This window comes from Dendrobates tinctorius, unplaced genomic scaffold, assembly GCF_039654945.1.
Source record: "Dendrobates tinctorius isolate UK_male_01 unplaced genomic scaffold, ASM3965494v1 ptg000160l, whole genome shotgun sequence".
Taxonomy (NCBI): Eukaryota; Metazoa; Chordata; class Amphibia; order Anura; family Dendrobatidae; genus Dendrobates; species Dendrobates tinctorius.
The window spans coordinates 18,345,743-18,367,197 of NW_027361827.1; the positions used below are offsets into that span (position 1 = coordinate 18,345,743).

At 44.5% G+C, this 21,455-nt stretch overlaps 1 protein-coding gene and 1 long non-coding RNA gene across 2 annotated transcripts in view; both read left to right on the plus strand.

The window, feature by feature from the left end:
- Nucleotides 1-1,309, plus strand: part of INIP (INTS3 and NABP interacting protein) — a 43,529-nt gene extending 42,220 nt beyond the window's left edge. The window contains exon 4 of the mRNA XM_073549691.1: nt 967-1,309. Within this exon, the coding sequence (XP_073405792.1) occupies nt 967-1,062 (96 nt within the window). The 3' untranslated portion in view covers nt 1,063-1,309. The remainder of the gene's footprint in view (nt 1-966) is intronic.
- A 5,943-nt stretch (nt 1,310-7,252) lies between these two features.
- LOC141052456 (uncharacterized) overlaps nt 7,253-21,455 on the plus strand; it is a 55,129-nt gene continuing 40,926 nt past the window's right edge. Inside the window, exon 1 of the long non-coding RNA XR_012220814.1 lies at nt 7,253-15,357. This is a non-coding gene — a long non-coding RNA (uncharacterized lncRNA). The remainder of the gene's footprint in view (nt 15,358-21,455) is intronic.

Here is a 21,455-nt window from a genome sequence, read left to right on the forward strand (position 1 = left end):
CTTTTAATGCTAAATTCATACTAATTTCTCTACATAGTGTAATCTTTCACATGAAAAATCATCCTCCGCCTTACACTGCAGTACCTGTTTTGCTTGTTATCAGCTGATTCCATTGCATATGTGGAATCTTCCCAAGCCTTTCATTACGTTACCTGTTTTGCCAGTTATCATTTACATGTTACAAGTTTGTAATAAAAGCCTTTTGGAGATATATAAATACTAGATGGTGGCCCGATTCTAACGCATCGGGTATTCTAGAAAAAAAAAAAAAAAAGGTTATTCTCACCTTCCGACGGCCCCCAATCTCCTCTCCACGCTCCCGGCATCTTCCAGTCCCAGTAATGCTTAGCGTGAAGGACCGGAGATGACGTCACTCTCGCGAGAGCGTGACATCATCAGCGGTCTTTCGCGCAAAGCATTACTGGGACCGGAAGATGCCAGGTGCGTGGTGAGATGAGGGAAAGAGTCTGGGAGCCGTCGGAAGGTGAGTATATCACTATTTTTTATTTTAATTCTATTTTTTACAGGTTTATGGTACTCAGGGCCTGGAGGAGAGTCTCCTCTCCTCCGGACCCTGGGTACCATCTGCACATTGAGTACTGCTTGCCGGTCATGTCCTGGCTGCGTCGCTGATGACCTCGGCAGGAGATGACCCGCGGCGCCGCAGATCTCCCGACGGTAGCGGTGGCGTGCGTCATTCGAATTCCGCGCCAATTCGCGGCCGGAGTGCGCCTGTTGCTGATTGGTCGCAGCCGGCTGGGCACAACCAATCAGCGATGCGGGATTTTTGTTACAGGCATAATTAGACGATTATATAGATTTTTTTTTTTCATTGTCTGAAAACTTTTTTGACCAATTGCTTATTATTTGTATATATAGATACTTGACCTTTTTATGTATGCTCAGTTTTTTATTATTGAAATTTTGAACAATCGTTGCAGCTAATAATGTATGTTCTCTCCACAGCATGCACATGCGCACTCCACGGGATACTTCATTACCCAAGACTCTGCTTTTGGCAACTTGATTCTTCCAGTTATCCCACGTCTGGAGGCAGATTAACGTTGCACATTATCTTTTCTATTATCTAAAGCTGCTCTTCTTTAAACTGTCCACAAGCTCTGTATAACTTTTGTATATATATTATGATTTCTAATTTTTTTTTTTACTATCTTGTTATGTTTATATAGACAAGTGTTCACTTGCAAGTCATAGTTTTAGGATTTGACATAAAATAAGCAAAACTGTACACATAACATTAATGTAACACATTTATTTGCTCATATGAATAAAATAAACTTAGTTTTTATCTTTTAGTTAGGAAAAAATAAAATTCACATTGCTATCGCCACGACAGCACCCTGCTGAGAGAGGGGATACGCCCACCAGGACAGGAACCTACACTTTAAAAGAGGTCCCCCTATTTTCCTCATTTGGGTTCCTGTCCTGAGGGGAACCTGCAAAGAAGAATCTTACCTGGATTCAATCAGCCTCTGTGCTGTCTCTGCGGAACGGCAAAGCCTGGGATCCCAGAAGCAGCGTCGGGGGTGCTCTGCCTGTTCAGACCCCTCCTTGTCTGGCGTGGATGGCGCAATCCCAGGGTCCGGGTGGCGCCGCCCTGGGTTGCGTGGACGCGGCACAAGTGGAGGTGAGGCTCCCTGTGTTCATCCGGGATGGCGGCATCGGTCGCCCTGCGCCGCGTGTGGGTCATTTCCGGTCGGCTTCTATGTGTGTGTGCTCTGGCAGTGAAGCGCCTGTAACCCGGAAGTGCCTCCTCTTGAATTCCGGGGGGACCGGGGAGGTGCATCGTGGACGGGAAAGTGAAGGGGTGTGGCCAGCCCTTCTTTAGCTGGCACCATGCAGCAGCAATGTACTTCAAAGATGTCTTCCCCAAGAGATGCTGAGGAGCACCCACCGCTTAAAGAGGTGGTTACTGAGTAGCACAAAAGCAAAGGCAGCAACAGTGGTCGCTCTAGAGAGTGACACCACTGAGGTCAGAAGGGAACGGGGTCGGCAAACATGTCCGGCCTCCAAATCATGCGCTGCTTCTCCACCTTCTGAACCGGTACTCTGCTAACAAGCTTCAGATGGTAAGTGCATACAATGGTCACCTGATAAGCTGAATCCCCCTTTCTGTTCTGTATGTTCCATCCAAATAGACTTCCCTTTGTTTTTAGTTTGAATTGTACAGATTATGGGTGACGGTATAGGTAGGAAAAATACTGAAAATATTCTTCTTGGTGTAATTTTTTTTTTATACATGACAAAAACCTGGCATTATAACAGGGGTGTTTAGACTTGTTATATCATCTGTATTTTATCCATCTATGCAGTTTGCATAGGAAGAACTGTCAATCAATTTCAATTGGAGGACTGTTAATCCTTTCTTTTTCCCTGAGAGTGTGTGTGTGTGTGTTTCAGTATGGATCGGGAAATAAAGGCCCCCATACACATTATATAGCTGTCAGCCCAGCCAAGTGCTTCTGTGCTCTCTGAGAAAGCCGTTAACAGACTGCTCTGGCAGCGGCTTATCTTACTGTTGAACAAAATGATCATCCTTTCAAATTCCAAGATGATCTTGGGAGAGAGTCCACTACACATTAGACTGTCGACTGGTCCCACCGAAATTGACGTGTTTAGCTGACTAGTCTAATATGTATGGGTGGCTTAAGTCTCTGGTAAACACCCCTGGCAGCGACCTGTTTACCTGAGAACAAAATCATCAGCTGTTGAAATTGACCTTTCGAGGGAGAATGAGCACACTCCAAGTGCTTAATATCATTGGCTAATCCCAATGCAGTGGCAGGTCTGGGACAACTTTACTGCCCTAAGTATTATCATAGCGTAATAAATAGGGCCGGTATGAAAATATCATAACCGTCTTACATCCCACATTAGATTATAAGTAACACAAACTACAATGATGGACAGGGCTATTTATTTATATACTTCTCAGAAGCGAGCAGATCTGAATTTGCCCTCTAATGTCTTATGCACAAGATCCCTTAATTAAAAGGCCACCCTCTTCTGAGACTCTTCACATCAGGTTAGCATCATTCTTCTGCCAATGTGGCTATCTTGTATATTTTTAAGTGGTTAAGTGCAATTAAAGCCAGTCAGGATAACGTAGGAGACCCATACCTTATAAATAGCATCATCCCTCTTAGAGCCAGAAAGCTCTCCTGAGTCTGATACAAAGAAGATATCGGATATAACAAGATGAAAACACTGTTCGTTATGGCAGTCTTTCTCATATTAGTTTGGCTTACAGGTAAGCTTATATATCATAAATCCTATTGGTTTCTTTATATTGTTTCAATTCAATGAGGCTATGTATAGTTAGAATATGTACTATATATGTGTTATTTTATCATAATTACCTAAATCTAATATGTATAAATAATTATAACAATCTAAATCATTATATATATATATAGGCACAGAGCCTATCATTTGGACACATGCTTATCATTATAATCTTATTGTGTGTAAAAGCCTGAGCTATAAGTGTGCATCCATATATTGTAGACCTGAGAGAAACCACTCCGATAGATGCAGCTTTTTTTAAAGTCCGGTCTAGTACTCAGTAGTTTATAATACAACATTATTAAAAAATAAGGGAGAAAATATTCAGTAGTTAAATTGTTTAACGTCTATACAATCTTGATCTCTGACTGTTCTGTAGCATTGACTTGGCTTTATAACTACCGTAGGTGAGTTATTCAACATGTAGTGCACAAGTGTCTAGAACATGCTGTTAAGGCCACATGGTATATAAGTATTAGCAAAACTAATGTTTTCACATATGGCTGTAAGAAAAGAATAAGTAATCCATTGTTGTATCACAATAAGAAGCCAAATTACTCAGATCTGTTCTAGCAATGCAGAAGCATTTTATAAGCCTGCTGAATATAACTGGCTACTAGTGATGAGCGAGTATACTCGTTGCTCGGGTGATCTCCGAGTAATTTGGCGTGCTCGGAGATTTAGTTTTCGTCGCCTCAGCTGCATGATTTGTGGCTGCTAGCCAGCCTGAATACATGTTGAGATTCCCTAACAAACAGGCATCCGTCACATGTATTCAGGCTGTCTAGCAGCCACAAATCATGCAGCTGCGGCGATACAAACTAAATCTCCACGCACGCCAAAATACTCGGAGGTCACCCGAGCATACTCGGAAAAACCCGAGCTATCACTATGGCTACTGTCTGCGACTGTTCAGAATCTCTGCACTCACGGAATATTATACCTGTCACACATAAAAGAACTTTGAGTTTTAAAGCATGCTGAATTATAATGTTTCACATCGAATAGGGTATAGATCCTGTCAGTGTTATACTATCTTTTACAAGTGTTTCATTGATGACATCACTGGTTAGAGACTGAATAGAGAATGCCATTTTTCAAGTGTATGAACAGAGTTTAATAGAACATGTGGTGCTTATCAGTAATTCATTAGGAAAAGGCACTGTCTTAAGTGTGGGAGAGCAGTAACGGGGTTCTCCTTTGCTGACAAAGTTAGGACCCCACACACCTCCCAAGATGAGTGCACTGTCAGCAGGTATCTTGCATGTGTCCTTTTCTTATAAATGGGACAAGTGCACAATACCTGCTCATCATGGGCACCCAAATCTTATGTAAAATCATAAATATATGATGATACTGGTCACTGTACAACATAGAGCAAGAACAAAATGTTCAGCTATTAGAGGTGAATGTTCATGGTCCCATATACAGTACAGTTGAAACCAGAGGTTTACATACACTATATAAAAAGACACATGGATGTTTTTCTCATTATATGACCTGAAATCAGAATAAACCTTTCCCTTTTTAGGTCAATTAGGATTACCGTAATTAATAATATTTGCCAAATGCTAGAATAATGAGAGAGAATGTTTTAAGGCATTTATTACTTACTGCAAAGTCAAAAGTCTTCATACACTAATATTACTATGCCTTTAAACAATTCTGGACTGCTATATGATGATGTCATATGTTTGGAAGTTTCTGACAGGTTTTTTTTTGTTGCAACATCTGAGTTAATTAGAGACACACCTGTGGATTTATTTTAATGCACACCTGAAGCACACTGCTCATTTGTGTAGCATTATGGGAAAGACTAAAGAAATCAGCCAAGATATCAGGAAGAGAATGGTCGACTTGCACAAGTCTGGCTCATCTGTGGGTACAATTTCAAAATACCTGAAGGTCCCTCATTCATCTTTACAAGCAATTATATGCAAATACAAACAAGATGGGAATGTCCAGCCATCATACCACTCAGGAAGGAGATGTGTTCTGTGTCCCAGAGATGAACGTGCTTTGGTCAGACGTGCATATGAACCCAAGGACAAAAGCAAAAGCTTGTTGTGAAGATGATAGCGGAAGCTGGTAAGATTGTGTCAATATCTACAGTGAAACAAGTACTATATCAAGGAATAAGCCATTACTCCAAAAGAAACATAAAGAAGACAGATTAATTTGCAATTGTACACCGGAACGAAGACCTTTATTTTTGGAGATATGTCCTGTGGTATGATAAAACTAAAATTTAACTTTCCCCAGGATGTCCCTCATGACAGCACAACAGGAAGTGGTCCTATTTATCCTCTGGACAGGAAACACACAAGAGGTTAAAAGTCCCCCCCCTTCCACCTCACCCCAAGTGTTTTACCTGTCCCTAGCAGGACAGGGCGCAGCAAGAGGAACGCAGGAGAGTGATATACTTACCGGGGCTCAGCAGGATCGGAGGGAACTGGATCTCTTCTCTTCCTGCTGTCAAGAGGCTCTGAAGCTGATACCTCACTGGGCGCGGGTCCCTCAGCCTGTTGATGGAGCAGGAGAGCTCCTTACGTTGCCACTTCCCTCCGGAGGGCTCTCGGCTCCATGCTGCGGCCGACTTCCGGTCACACAAGCTAGCATGCATTCCAGTATGGAATGCATTTCCAGCCGTGGGACGCCTTTCGATGATGCGCACTTCTGGTTTAGAGGGGCACTTCCGATTGGGGTGACGCAGTGTGTGTTCCAACCAAGAAAGCATGAAAGGACTATGGGGGTAATCTGAAGGCCACCTGGACAAGGTAAGACTCTTTAAATGGGTGCTGACAGAATGGTGTGGTGTGCACAGTCTGAACCATGGAGGATAATCCGACCAATCAGAAGCACCAGCCGGGCAGTTCTTGGCCAGCATAAGTAACCTCATAGAGCCTGCTTCACCACATATTAGTGGTCACTCAGTAAAAATACAAAATTGATCCATCTTTTATATTGGGATAAAGGTACTCCCTGAAGATCCGGCTCCTCTTCCTGGAAAAGAATGAGGTGATACATGACATGCAACACTAAGTTAGCAGATTCATATAAAAAGCAGTTGTGTGCAGAGTGTGTTGCAAAATTCCTGAAGGAAGAGCAAACATCTTTCTTAATAGATATGCGGGCCATAATTAGGTAAGAGGTCTAGAGCACCCGTTGCCAGTCTCGTGCTATGGCAGCCAGATCCAAGCACCTCCCGTCACAAGAGAGCCAGATGGGAGATGGAAGAGTTCCCGGAGGAAGCATACCCATACTCATACTACTCAGATGAAAATGCTGATGATGCAGAAGAAAATTCCCAGAGGTCGGAGGAGGAGAGGAAGAAGTATTTTTTCTCATCTGAAAATATGGACAACTTATTGAAGGCTGTAACAGCGACTATGATAATTGAAGAGACTGAGGTTCTTCACACAATTCAGGATGAGATGTTTAGGGGACTGAGAACGCAAAAATAGTGTTTCCGGTCAACCAGTACATTAGGGCTGTGATCCTGGAAGAATGGGAAGATACAGAAAAGCGCCTGGTCATTCCTCAGGACTTTAAGGCCCATATCCCCTTTGACCTATTAGAAATCAAGGATTTGGAGGAAATACCCAAAGTGGACATTCCTATAGCCAAAGTGGCAAAGAAGACCTCAATGCTGTTTGAGGACTCTTCCTGCCTGCGGGATGCCTTGGATAAGAAAGCAGAAGGGTTGTTGAAGAGGAGTTCGGAGTCTTCGGCGGTGGTTATTAAGACCAATATAGCAGCCACCTGGGTAGCTAGATCTATGTGTATCTGAATAGACGAGCTGTCTGCCCAAATAAAATCTAACACCCCTAACGAGGTTATATTGGAGTCCCTCTCTATGTTAAAAATGGCAACGACGTTTATTGCTGATGCTTCAGCGGAGTTTGTAAGGTTTGCAGCTATTAGTAATGTGCTCTCTAGCGCGGCAGGCCATCTGGTTTAAAAAATGGACTGGACAGCCAGCCTAAAAGCAAGCTCTGTTCCATCCCTTTCTCAGGTACACGTCTTCGGTCCAGTACTAGATGACATTTTAGAGAGGGCTGCTACTGACAAGAAGGGGTTCCTGGAGGAAAAAAGATTCTGTTCCTTTCGTAGGCCCCGTCCTGGGAGGATGGGGAACCATAATGGCCAACCAGTGGATCCTGCGGACCAAGAAGAAGAAGATTACAGGATAGACTTCTCCCAGCTCCCACCCCAACGATTTTGCACCACCAAACCCCAGTTCCTCTTCACGCAAAACAGACTCTGGACAGATGTCAGGAACCTCATAAGAATTTGGAGCAGTCGAGCCGGTTCCTGTTTTTGAGAGAGGTCCGGGTCACTACTACTCCCTTTTCTCCATAAAAAAGCCTTCGGGCAAATATCGGACTATTATAAATCTAAAGTCCCTGAATCATTGGGTCAGGTACAGGAGATTCAAAATGGAGACAATGAAGCCAAGTATACAGCTAATGGGGAAAGGCAACGCCATGTGCACATTAGATCTGAGATGCATACTATCACGTGCCAATTCACCCAAACCACCGCCAATATCTGAGGTTTGCTTTAGATCATCAGGGTTTGGGCCACCATTTCCAGTTTATGTGCCTTCCATTTGGCCTATCTTCAGCCCCTCGCATCTGTACAAAGATAATTACGGAGGTGGCAGCTTTTCTGAGGAGACGAGGGATTATCGTGGTCCGCTACCTGGACAACATCCTGCTGGTAGCAGACTCTGCTATCCGCCTCAATCAGCAACTGGCCCAGGCTATCAACATTCTAGAGGGCCTGGGTTGGCAAGTGAACTGGGATAAATACGACCTATGTCTGCGTACCCAGAAGGTGTTTTTAGGAGTCTTCGATTCCCATCTTAGGATGTCTTCCCTGCCCCGCGTAAAACAGGAAAAAAATCAGAAGCAGGGTTCAGGCATTGCAGAGGAAGAGGACAATCTCCATCATATACTAGTTGAGCATTCTAGGCCTGATGGCATCCTGCGTGCCAAACGTACGTTGGAGTCAGGCTCATTCAAGATGGCTTCAGGGTTCAGTCCTTACAACCTGGAACAGGCATCATTCTGGCCTAGACAGAAAGTCTAAGGAATTCCCTATCATGGTGGACATCCAGGAACAATCTTGGAAGATGACTACCTTGTATCCTTTCTCCCTGCGTCTGTATTACCACCGACACCGAAGTTTGAAAGGATGGGACACAGAGGTGGAGGGTTGGTTCCTGCAGGGTACATGGTCCTCGTGAGACCAGAAAAGATCCTCCAATTACAGAGATCTAAAGGTAGTATGGGAGACTGCAATGTTGTCGTGATGTGGTCAGAGATCCTCACGTGAAAGTTCTTTCAGACAACATCACAGCAGCTTCCTTCCTGCGGTGCCAAGGAGGTCCAAGAGGTCAGCTCCTACAGACCTTAGCAGAAAATATATTTCAGCTCCTACAGACCTTAGCAGAAAGGAATGTTCGGTCCATCTCCGCGATGGACTTGTAGGACTCCGAAAACATAACTATGGTCCTCCGAGTGGGAATTGAACCTGGGATTCCCCAAGATCAATGTTTTTCTTTAACTCTAGCAAGCAGGCCTTTGAAGCTCTCTCCAGGATAGGGGGGGCAGAAAGACCATAGACCCTGTGCCTCCCAGCACCAAGTTACACAATTATCACCGGGGTGTGAACTCTTGTGCAGCTAGAAGCCAAATGACTCATTTGTTTGTCTCAGACCCCGTGGCACTACAGGTCCCAAATCAGCACTGGGCTCTGAGATATTGAATCTGGAAAATGACCAATAATAAAAGAATGCAATATCATTGATCCTAGCCGAGCACATTATCGGAATCGGCATTACTTCCCCCACATGCCTGTACCCTGCAGCCACCTGTAGAACTCTGCGTTATTGAGTTATAAAGCATAGCTACCAGGAATTACATTCGGTAGGCATATTTTGCTCTCCCTGCACCGATAAAATCCAGCAAAATCCAGTGCTGCTGCTGCCGTTCCATTTAGAGCTTCAGGTGTAAAGTTATGGATAATGAAAAAAATTGGAGACCGGCTCAGCAGGACTGGATTTTTCTTTTTCAAAAGAAATTTTAGTGCATAAAAGACAAAAAAGTACATGGCCGTCATGACCCAGTTGATGCCTTTCGACTGCACTAAGCACTAAGTTCTCCACATGGGAGGATCACCTAGATATGACACAGGTGCTTAGGCGGATCCACTGGGCAGGTTTGACCATCGGGCCGGAAAAGTGCCAGCCGAGCATGGGCGAGGTCCTCTACCTGGGGCACCTCGTTGGCAGGGGGGTTCTCAAGGTGGGAAAGGATGCCATCGCATCCTCGCCTACCCCGCAGGACCAAGAAACAGGTGATGTCTTTCCTGGGGTCCGCTGGGTACTATAGGTGGTTTGTTCCACACTATGGTACCCTGGCCAAACCCCTGACGGACCTCACCAAGAAAAAACTGCCGCTCGCGGTAGACTGTTCAGTCACCTGTGAGACCACTTTTCAGGAGCTCAAAACCTCTCTCCAGCTCCCCAGTACTGCAAGCTGCTGACTTTGCGTGGCTGTTTGTAGTATAGACCGACGCCAATCACTTTGGCCTCAGTGCTGTACTCAGCCAGGTCAACGCAGAGGGCCAGGAGCAGCCTGTCCTCTTCCTGAGCTGGAAGCTATTGCTGAGAGGTGACGTACTCCACGATGGAAAAGAATTGCCTGGCAATCGTGTGGGCCCAGCAGCATCTGCAGGCATACTTGTACGGGCATCCCTTCATCGTGGAGGTGGACCACAACCCCTTCAGTTGGTTACACACGGTCTCCGGGATGAATGGGAGGTTGCTACATTGGAGCCTTGTGCTCCAGCAGTTCCATTTCTTCCTTTCCCACAAAAGAGGTTGTGACCATAGCAATGCTGACTGCCTATGCAGGCAAGGAGAGATTGTGGTAGTGCGCTCAGGGGAACACAGGAATGTGATGCCCCCTAGCGCCCTCTAAAGGGGAGAGGTGTGAGATATAGGAAAATGATATCATTTTGATATCTGATAGAATTCCCTTTCAGATGCTGTGGCCCAAAATACTTGCTCCCAAACTCAGCCCCCGCCCTTGGGATTCTGGGGGGCAGAAAGACCATAGACCCTGTGCCTTCCAGCACCAAGTTACACAATTTCACCGTGGTGTGAACTCTTGTGCAGCTACGAGCCAACTGGCTCCTTTGTTTTACTCCGACCTTATGGCACTACAGTTTCAGACCAGCACAGGGCTCTGAGAAATTGAATCTGTCAAATGACCGATAATAACAGAATGCAATATCTCTGAGCCTAGCCGAACGCATAATCAGAATTAGCATTCCTTCCCCACATGCCTGTCCCCTGCAGCCGCCTGTAGAACTCTGCGTTATTGAGTTATAAAGCATAGCTGCCAGGAATTATGGTAGGCATATTTTGTTTCCCTGCACCGATAAAATCCAGCAGAATCCAGTGGCTCCACTGCCATTCTATTTAGAGCTTTGGGCGGAAAGTTATGGACCTCCACAGTTCTGGCCTGGAAAACCATACTCTCAGATATGGGAGGAGGGAGGCTGGCGCAGCATGTGAGAAGGAGCAGCCAACTGGCAGGAGGCCCATTAGCTGATGCGGCCAGAGATTCATGTAACAAAGAATGGACCTGTGATCCATCAGCACCTCCCTGTGGTCACATGCTACATAACAGTAATTAAAATACAATTGTGGCACACATGATATATGTGGGAAAGAGAGAAAAAAAGTTTTTCCTTCTCAATTAAGTAAATCCCTCAATAAACAACAATATTGTTGTTGAGGTTATCTCACATTATATCTGTAATAGGACTAATAGAGACAAACTGCAAACTATATAGAGCACACTAAAGACCAAACAGGCAAATAGTCCCATAAAACATCACTTTTATTGAATATGCATTATAAAATAATGGACAACAAGGTACATGGAATGAAGGGGGATGAAATGCGTACACCCATGGCACACAATAACGCAGTAATTGCAATCTATCTGTACCCTACCCTTGTACTTCACTCTTGACTGTATACTTGCATATCTGTTCTTGTAAATACATTCCTGTATATTTCTAGTGCGCCTTTCGGAGATTAAATATATTAGTTTTGGGCTGCTCTTTTATCTCGATTCATGAATCCCCACATCCTCATGCTCAGTTGTTTATAATATACGCTACCCAGGTTGATTTCTGACCTGATATAAGCCTGTTGTCGGATGGGGCTTATATCGAACGAGGAACTGGTGGCAGCATACAGTACTGTGTTAGTGAGGAGCCCTGACAGTGATGGCCGAGAGGTTTATATATAAATATATATCCCCAGCCTGGACTGGTGATGTATATCCCCCCTCACTGGGAGTGCCTTAATAACTCGTACTTATAAGGGAAGCCTTTCCGGCAACTATTTGCCCTCCGTGCAGTTTCCTGACTGACCTGGGGCAAGTGGTGGCGCCAGAGAGCCGATCCCTGCTGATTCCTTCTCTCCCCTCCCCAGAGGTGGGTGAAGTCGACATACCCCCTCCCCTGTGCAATTCGTCACACCGCTTATGGACCTATTTGCAGCCCGGAAGAACGCGAAGGTAGCAAAGTTCTTCATGAATCCGAGGGACATCCCAGAAGGCGTAGATGCAATATCTCAGAGTTGGGAAAAAGATCTGTATACATTTCCCCCTTTTCCCCTCATACCAAGGTTTTTGAGGAAAATCGGAGAACAAGACACAGTGATATTGGTAGCTCCCTTATGGCCCTAGAGGTGTTGGTTTCCAGTGTTACACCACATGGCTTTGGAAGATCTTGTTTTCCTTCCAGACAGACGCGACCTGCTGTCCCAGTGTCCCCACTGGTACCAAGACTCTCGTCTTCTGCACCTGACGGCCTGGATCCTGAATGAAAAATCCTAAGCTCCAAGGGGTTATCTGACAATGTGATAACTACCATGCAAGCAAGTAGGAAACCAGTGATGTCAGCGATTTATTCCAAGATATAGAAGAGGTTCTCTTCATGTGGGGGGAATCTACTTCGAACGCAGCACGTCCAGACTTTACCAGAATATTGGACTTCCTCCAGAGAGGATTTAAGATTGACCTGAGGCCTAGTACACTAAAAGTACAGGTCTTTGCCCTTAGCACCTTTATGGACTTCCCTTTAGTGGACGACCCTTGGGTGGCAAGGTTCTCTTGAGCCATTACTAGGTTAAGACCCACAGTCAGACAGACCGTTCCACCATGTGACCTAAACCTAGTGTTAGGTATGTTGTGCAGATCTCCATTTGAGCCCTAGGAAGAATCCAGCATCAAATTTCTCTATGAAGACTGCGTTCCTCATGGCAGTCACCTCGGCAAAACATTTGGGTGTAATACAAGCACTGTCAGTTAGGGATCCCTATTTACAGATCGTAGAGGATCGGTTAATATTTAGGTTTGAGATCATTCTTCCATCATTTTGTCATCTCCCATAAAATTAGGAGAGGCTGTTTCACACACTAGACGTGAGGACAGTGATGCGCTATGTAGAGGTTACAGCTACTTGGAGGCAGGACACAAATCTATTGATACAATATGCAGGAAAGGATAAGGGTAAACAAGCCTTGAAATTAACGTCTAGGTGGATTACATCAACCATAGCACTAGCATGCGAGTCGGAGAAAAAAGATCCCCCGCTTGAAATTTAAGCCACTCCACAAGGCCAATTTCTGGATCATGGGCCGAAAGAGAAGGGCCTTCCATAGACCAGATCTGCAGGGCCTCGACTTAATCTAATTTAACGACCTTTTGTAAACACTACAAGCTAGATGTGATGTCAGGTCAGCAAGTGGCTTACGGATGAAAGGTCCTACAGGCAGTGGTCACGCCCTAGAATGTCATTTATTTGGTATGTTTCCTGTCATGCTTTCATGAGTATCGTCCTGGGGAAAATAGAAATTAGACCAACTGGTAATTGTATTTCCAGGAGTCCATCATGACCGCACCATTACATTCCTTCCCCTGAATTCTGGAGCTGATGTGAGGTTAACATTTGTATATAAGAATTCAATAAAATAGAGTTGCATCCATCCTGGTGTAGTGATTGGTAAAAGACACTGGGGTGAGGCGGAAGGGGGGGCTTTTAACCTCTTGTGTGTTTCCTGTCTCTAGAGGATAAATAGGACTACCTCCTGTCATACTGTCATGATGAGCTCCTGGAAATACAATTATCAGTAGGTCTAATTTCTGTTTTTTGGGCATAATGACCATTGTTACCTTTGGAGGAAAAAGGGAGAAGCTTGGAAACCTAAAAACACCATCCCAACTGTGAAACATGGGGGTGGCAGCATCATGTTGTGGGGTTGTTTTGCTGCAGAAGGGACTGGTGCACGTCACAAAATAGATGGCTTCATGAGAAAAGAAGATTATGTGGCAATACTGAAGCAACATCTCGACATCAGCCAGGAAGTTGAAGCTTGGGCTGTAATGGGTCTTCCAAATGGACAGTGACCCGAAGCATACTGCCAAAATGGTAACAAAGTGGCTTAAGTATAACAAAGTCAATGTTTTGGACTGGCCATCATAAAGCCTTGATCTCAATCCTATTGAAAATTTATGGGCAAAGCTGAAAGAAAAGGCAGGTGCGAGCAAGGCGACCTACAAATCTGGATCAGTTACACCAGTGTTGTCAAAAGGAATGGGTTCAAATTCCGACCAACTATTGTGAGAAGCTTGTGGAAGGATATCCCAAACGTTTGACCCAAGTCATTCAGTTTAAGGGCAATGGTACCAAATACTAATAACATGTATGTAAACTTTTGGCTTTGCAGTAAGTAATAAAAATGCCTTAAAACATTCTCTCATCATTCTGGCATTTGGCAAATATTGATAATCATGATAATCGTAATTGACCTAAAACCGGAAACGTTTATTCTGATTTCATGTCCTTCTGTGAGCTCACTGGCGTCCTGCAACACACTGATGTGTTACCATTGGTGCTCAGAGTCTAATAAAGTCATCCAGGTGTGCTATAAGCATTTGCCTGTTAGATTGTGCCAGGGGTACAAGCAAAAAAAAAGAAATGAATCACAGGGACAGTTTTGGTTGTAGATAAATTCCTTCCTCTATTGCAGGGATGTCAAACTCAAATACAGAGGGCCAAAATTAAAAACTTGGATAAATTCACGGGCCAACATTGATATTTCTTAAAGAAATGTCTACAATTTACAAAGTTTTTCCAATGTCTACAATTGACAAAGTTTTTCCTTATCATCAAATATAACGATGAACCTTTCCATATGGAAACAAAGGGATTGTCCCACAAAGTACATATTAATTAATAGATCTTAGAATAAAGTAAACACATAATCACAAATGGGGCATACTGGAATAATAAAATAGTGTTATGTAAGAGCAGTAAAAGGTATATGGACCATTGACCTAATTTAAATATGTAATAACTAAGCATTAAAAACCTTGAATTAATAAATAATACAGATAATAAAGTATGATGCCAATAAAAGTGTCCTCCAAACACCTCATGATACCCCACAGTGAATTCCTCCACTTTACCCCCCACATGCATAGTATAATGACCCTACTATGCCCCCCAGCAAAGTTCGGTTACCCCAACACAACATGATGTCCCAACTGATCTGCACGCAAACCTACACACAGTTTAATGGGTTCCACATAGTCTTCCATACAGTATAATGGGCCCTAAATAGTCCATACAGTACAATGGGCCACATATTGAAAAAAAAATACTTCCCTCCTCATTCCCATACTCCTTCGGTCTCTGCAGCCAGCGCTCTGCAGCTCTTCACTCGACACAGCAGGTACAAAATAGTGACGTATCAAGCCCGGTCCAATGAGAGGTGAGACCCAGAGGGAGACTGATGGTGAGGAAACACATCTCTAAACACATCTCAAGAAGCATTCCTTACTTCCCTTCTGTTGCTTTATAACACTTATAATCAAAAGTGTTCTCTTTTTATTTTATATGGCCTTATTTCAGATGCAAGTGAAGGATTCAATTCCATCAAAAAGTCCAAGTCACGAAGAGGTATGCATTAAAGTGACAATATAAAGATACTATATTTTACCCTTTGATAGTAATAATGACATTGTTTATTACATTATTTGCTTTACATGATTCACTATGTCTCATTGCCCTTGCCGTTGGGGAACAAAAAAGGTACAGTATAGAGGCTTTGTTGTATAGGGCGATAAAATTCCACACAATATTACAGGGATTTTACCCAAGGTGTTTTCATTTCAGCCTTGTATGAATTCCGCACAAAAATGTAAATGTTTCCAAATGTGTTTGACTTTCTGTCACTGGTTGCAATTCGCATGTAACTGACTTTTTTTCTTTTGAATTATTAAAAATCGCAGCTTTAAAGTAGCTCGTCACGTCACCATGTAGTCCCAGGCTAAGGCGTTTAATGTGTTGTACGAAATGCATATGTTGCATATAAAACGAGCAGCAACAGAAGAAGACTGGACAATGGAGAGTTGGATATTGAGTTGGAGTGACTATATCAATACTCTCTCAGGGATCCCCAACCTGTAGTTCCGAATTCACATGTGGTTCGCAAGGCAAGATGTGTGGCTCGCGGCTATCTGCCAACTTGGTTCATTAGCAATCCGCTATGAAGAGAACGCCTCCAGATGTTTAATTTTTTGAGTAGTCCTACATAGAAGCAAAGATCTGGATGTGCATATACTTACGAACGTTTATGGGGAAAGAAAATATAGTAAGCTGAAGATATGATGATAGTGTTAGTTAGAGGGAAGCTTGGAGAATATCAAATGAGGTTAAAGTATGAACCCTTTGATGTAATTATTCTGCCTATATGGACACAAGGTCTCTGTATGCTTCCTGTGGGGGAGGTTTGGCTTTCATAGCTGTAATAGTGGGCTCTGAGTGTTACTACTGTGGGTTTGCTTGCCTGAATGTGGTTTGGAAAAGTCTCTCAGATTTGAGTGTGGCTCTCAAGGTAAGAAACGTTGGGGACCATGTTCTATGTCATAGAGAAAAATTAAAATGAAAAAGATCAGGATATCGCAAAAGGAGATTTGATCTGAGAACCAAACACCAAGGCGCAGATTTTGTTTACTCAGAGGTGGAGCAGTACATTTCCAAGGCAAGAGCTTCATCCTTAGACTTTTTGGAGCCAGTGGTCAATGATGAATATTGGAGTTTACACCGATTTGATGTTCATGGGAGATATATTTTCCACTTTGTAGCAAGGGTATGAACATAATGATTTCACTCATCACCTTAAAGCCATTGTAACTCCTCCAACTTAACATTGGTTAGATGGATGATTCTATTCATGCCATGTTTCATCTCTATAGAAAGGTAAAATCACGAGAGGAAACATGATAATATCTACAGCCTGGGACCTCCAGGGGTGTAGATATCCTGAAAGTTAGGGATCCCATAAAATTCTAACAGATTTAGCACATCCCACGACCAGCCTCCATACTAACTTAACAAAGGGAAGTATGTGGGCCTAACCGTGAGGTACTAAAAACTGGAATTTGGGTTTCTGTCATTGTTCATTCTGGAAGACGCAGTTCTCTGTGAGAGTGTTCCATTTTCCTAATCGAAGAGCGTCCCTCCATGAAGATAAGAGCCATTCCTGCAACATCAGGTTTAGTACTTCTGTGAAGCATTGGGTTCCTGCAGCTGCACAGCGGGAATCCAGAGCCTTGCATCCTGCGGTCTCTCATTCTCCGACCGCTCAGGAGCCTGCACAGCAATCTCAGCGTCGCAGGTTCTCTGCTCAGACCAGCTCTGTAGGACTTGTTGTTGCTGCCACCTCTGGGTTAGCAATAGCAGCGCAGGCTGCACTGCAGCAAGCCACTCCAGTGGCTAAGTCCTCTCGTCACGCTACTGGGCATGCTCAAGAGACAATCTCATTGGAGATCGGAAGTCACGTGCTCAGGTCCTTCTCCTGATCTGATTGGTCCATCCCAGAGATCTGGAAGGTCCCGCACCACTATAAAAGGTCCGCATGGCCGCTCGGCCATGCGCTAGTGTAGCCTCTAATTGCTACTGTGTGAATGATGATGGATGCATGAACCTGCGAATGACTCATTAAGATCCCCTCCCTCTGATATTACGTGTGTGCATGCTCATTAATTCCCGAATAGCTGAGCGTTTTTAGCCATCCCCAATGATCCCAGAAATCGCGTGTCAAAAAACGCGTCAAAAATCGCGCGGAAAAAGACGCGCGGTTTCTGGGAAAGGGGATCCTTTTCCTGAGCATTTAAAAACACTAGCGTGGGCACATAGCCTTAGAGTCAGCGCCAGTCAGAGGCATGCTACAAGCCACAGTGCTCATCTCCACAGAGCTAGCATCCGACAGTGCGCCCCTCCTGGGCATTGTCGTATAGCGGCTGAATCAGTTGCCGCGCTGTGGTCAGCAGCACTTGTGGGCGTCCGCGGTAGCGATGCCGCACGCACGGTGCACACCGCTGAGACCTGTGAGGTCAACAGGCTCGACATTTATGTTTATGCCTTAAGGCGACTCTGTGGATATAACAGAGTACGCCCAGTGCACACCGGGTGACGTTCAACCCGTGTGCGATATACCGCCATATTGTGTGTCTGCCATTATATAGCAGCAGTTTAACACCTCTGCACGGTGGACCCCGGGCGGCGAACGCACTTTCTATTATTTTATATTTAGTGCGTTCCGCCGTCCCTAACACTTCTCTTCCCAATTATTATATGTAATTGTATATACCGTATTGTTTTGTTCCCATTTTGTAAATTTGTAAAAACACTGCATATCTTTCCATATTAAATATATAATACTTAATAGCTCTGTTCTTCTCACTCTGTAAAGCGCACCCCTTTAGCCATACACTACCTGTAATAAATGTCTTTCAGCCTGTATCAATGATTGATGGTGGCAGCTGGTAGTTCCTTTGTTATTGTGGAGTTGGGAGTGATTGTATTGGGGTGTATAAATATGTATTGGAATCGGAGGTGTATATACCATACGCTCACTTTGAGTTCCCCAATAACCGGCCTAGTTGTGGAAGCAGCTGTGGCCTCGTCCATCACTCATCAGTCAGTTGCATAATTGCCCTGATGATTGGAGGCAGCGTAGTTGCGCCCCCTGACAAACTGGTGACAGAGGTGGTGTGACACAGCATTTTATCTTAATTAACCAAACATCTATTTTTAGTAAGACAAGAGTTATTGACTGTTATCTATATGTTGGATTATAAATTTATGCATTTGTTCTTCAGTTTGTCAAGAGTCTGAAATGATGACACTTCTTATAGGTTAAATTGATATTTCTAAATGGATGAATGGGGCTAGTGTTTGCCTCATATCGGCTCCTACAACATTTTGTATGCTATCTTTGCAAGACAATGATACAAGGTCATTGAAAAATGGAGGTTTGCTTAATATGTTGAATGACCATTGTGTATGTCCTCTGGCTTGTTGACTTGCAAACATTGAAGGATAAGCTATAAATAATCAAACAATGAATGTTAACCTCATCACATCTTTCTCTTTACCTCTGGATGCTGGCTTGAAGGACAGTTGTTAACTATAAGGGTATGTGCACACGTTGTGGATTTTGCTGCAGATCCGCAGCGGATTTGGCCCTGCGGATCCACAGCAGATTATGCTGCGGTGTACAGTAGCATTAAAGTGTAGCCAAAATGAAAAATGCTGTGCATATTCTTCGTTTTTTTTCCACGCAGATTTGCTACAGATTCAAAACTGCAGCATATCACTTCTTTTGTGCAGATCTGCAGCGTTTTGACACCTGCTCCATTGTAGGAATCCACAGGTGTCAAAACGCAGGGGAAATCTGCACAAAAACTGCAGGAAATCTGCAGGTAAAATGCAGGTCATTTTACCTGCGGATTTAGCAAAATCTGCGCGGAAAATTTCACAGCAGAATCCGCAACGTGTGCACATACCCTAAAAAGAGGATATGGACCTCTGTAACATGATACATTAAGACATCCAAGAGATCCAGAGACTCTGCAAAACCACAGCCAGGAACACTCAACAGGATAACTGCCAGATCATGGCTCCATCACGAGGGACACAGATTTGACATTCTCCAGGATGACAACTTAGGGGACCACGGCCTCGGATGAAAGAATGCAGATCTGTTCCATTGACCATCACTGAAGCATGGATACATTTGGGGTAGTCAGGATTTAGACCCACCGGTTACCTGAGCCCCACGGATACATTTGAGAAAGTCAGGAATGGGACCCACCGGGTCACCTGGCTCCATGGAGATGTTCGGAGAAGCCAGGATGTGACCCTCTAGTCACCTGGCCTTGTACCTCAATGGACTGTCAGCTTCCTGAGTTTGTTGTTACCTTCTCCCTGTGCATTCCACAGATGAGGATAGTTGACCCTGGAAGCTCTGAAGTCACATGCTCTTATCCAAACAAGTCAGCAAAAGGTTGAGACTGTAATTTTGAACAATGTTGGGTATTTTAGCTGGGACTGTTCGATGTGTTATTTGCCTATTTTGTGGTTCAGAAAACTTTTTACACTGTTTTGCCATCACCCTGTGTTGTATGAGTAGTATGTGTCATGATCCAAGGTGGATCTGACAAGTAAATGGACAAAGTGAACTTTTTTTCCTTTGGCTTGGTGCCAAAGTGGGTTGATTGCGCCCGGTGGCCATTAGAATTATTACACGTGGTGTCGTTCATTCTAAGTTGCCCCGGTGGTGGTGAGCGGTAGTGCACTTTAGTTTCTTTGGTTTAATGTGCACGTAATTATAAATCAGGTGTGAGGCTCTATAAAAGAGAGTCAGGTGTATTCAATCACTGTTGGTGATATTGTGAGTTAGTCATTCTCAAGGAAGCCTTGGTGAAAGAAGGAGCTGAATGAGAGTCCTGGGCAGCCCAGCCAGAGGGGTTGAGTCAGCTATGGAGTCTGCATGGAGGGCTGGCATGGTGTGGTGGAGCCGCAGTTTATGGTGTCAGCAGGAGGTGCTTGCAGGGCTTGGTGGAGTGGCGACGATGGTGATAGTTGCACTCAGCATGCTGGACTTGGTTGCTGAAAACTGGACTCAGGCATGCTGGACTTTTTGGCAGAAGCTGGACTCATCTTTGGGACTCTGTTTACTGGGCAGCTGCAACTGATGGTGGACTCTGCTCCAAGGCTGCACTATGGTGATGGATCTGGGTGGAGGAGAAGATGCACGCAGGTGGTGGACTCCGTTGCTAGGAGCGTACGCAACAGAGCAAAGCTAAGTGGTGTTCCCCCTGTATTGTCATTTTCCCTTGTGTGTGTTTAGTGCAGTGGTGGGATTAGTTTCTGCACCGACCAATTCCCTAGTGAGGGTTTAGGGTCAGGACGAGTCAGGGTTTTAAGGTTCCTGTGCGTCGCCTGGTGCGGAACTGGCATAGGGAACGTTAGTGCAGGGACTCTGGCTCAGGTGAGTGCAGGAGGTCTCCACGTCCCTATTCTCTATTACAGGGCCCACCATTGTTAATGTTACCCAGGTTCCCCTATATTATTTAAATTCGCCTTAATGGAGGCGGGGTTTCCAGACTATTGTATAAATACGTGTAATACCTAAATTCGCCAGATGGAGGCGGTGTATCCAGCTGCACGTCTTATTATTTAAATTCACCCAACTGGAGGCGGTGTATCCAGGGTCACATGTGTCATATGGGTTCGCCTTGCGGTACTCGCTGCGTCCAGACACACGTGACCGTGACAGTATGATTAGCACTGCTCCTGAAGTACCAGGGGAGGCTGAAAAAGTGTGTCACACAGACTATCCTTGTTGCCCTCTGCCTGTCAGTGTGTTGGGAAAGCAGGGTCCATAGCTTGTCAGGGGTGTTGGCAAAGTGTTATCCACAGCCTGTCATGATGGTGGGAAGGTGTTACCCACAGCTTGTCAGCATAGTGGGAAAGTAGTATTTCCAGTCAGAGTGAGGGGAAATGGTTGCTCACAGCCTGTCAGACTGATAGGAAAGTGTTATCTCCTTGGAGATATCCTTCATAGCCAGTCACCCGCAGTCAGAGAGAATGCAGGTAAAGTGCTGCCTTCTGGGCCCTTATCATCCAGCAGAATGACAGAACCAGTTACTGAACCAGAGTAGGTCCCAGAGAGTTCCTGTGAGTTTGGAGCCTTACCAGGAGTTTCA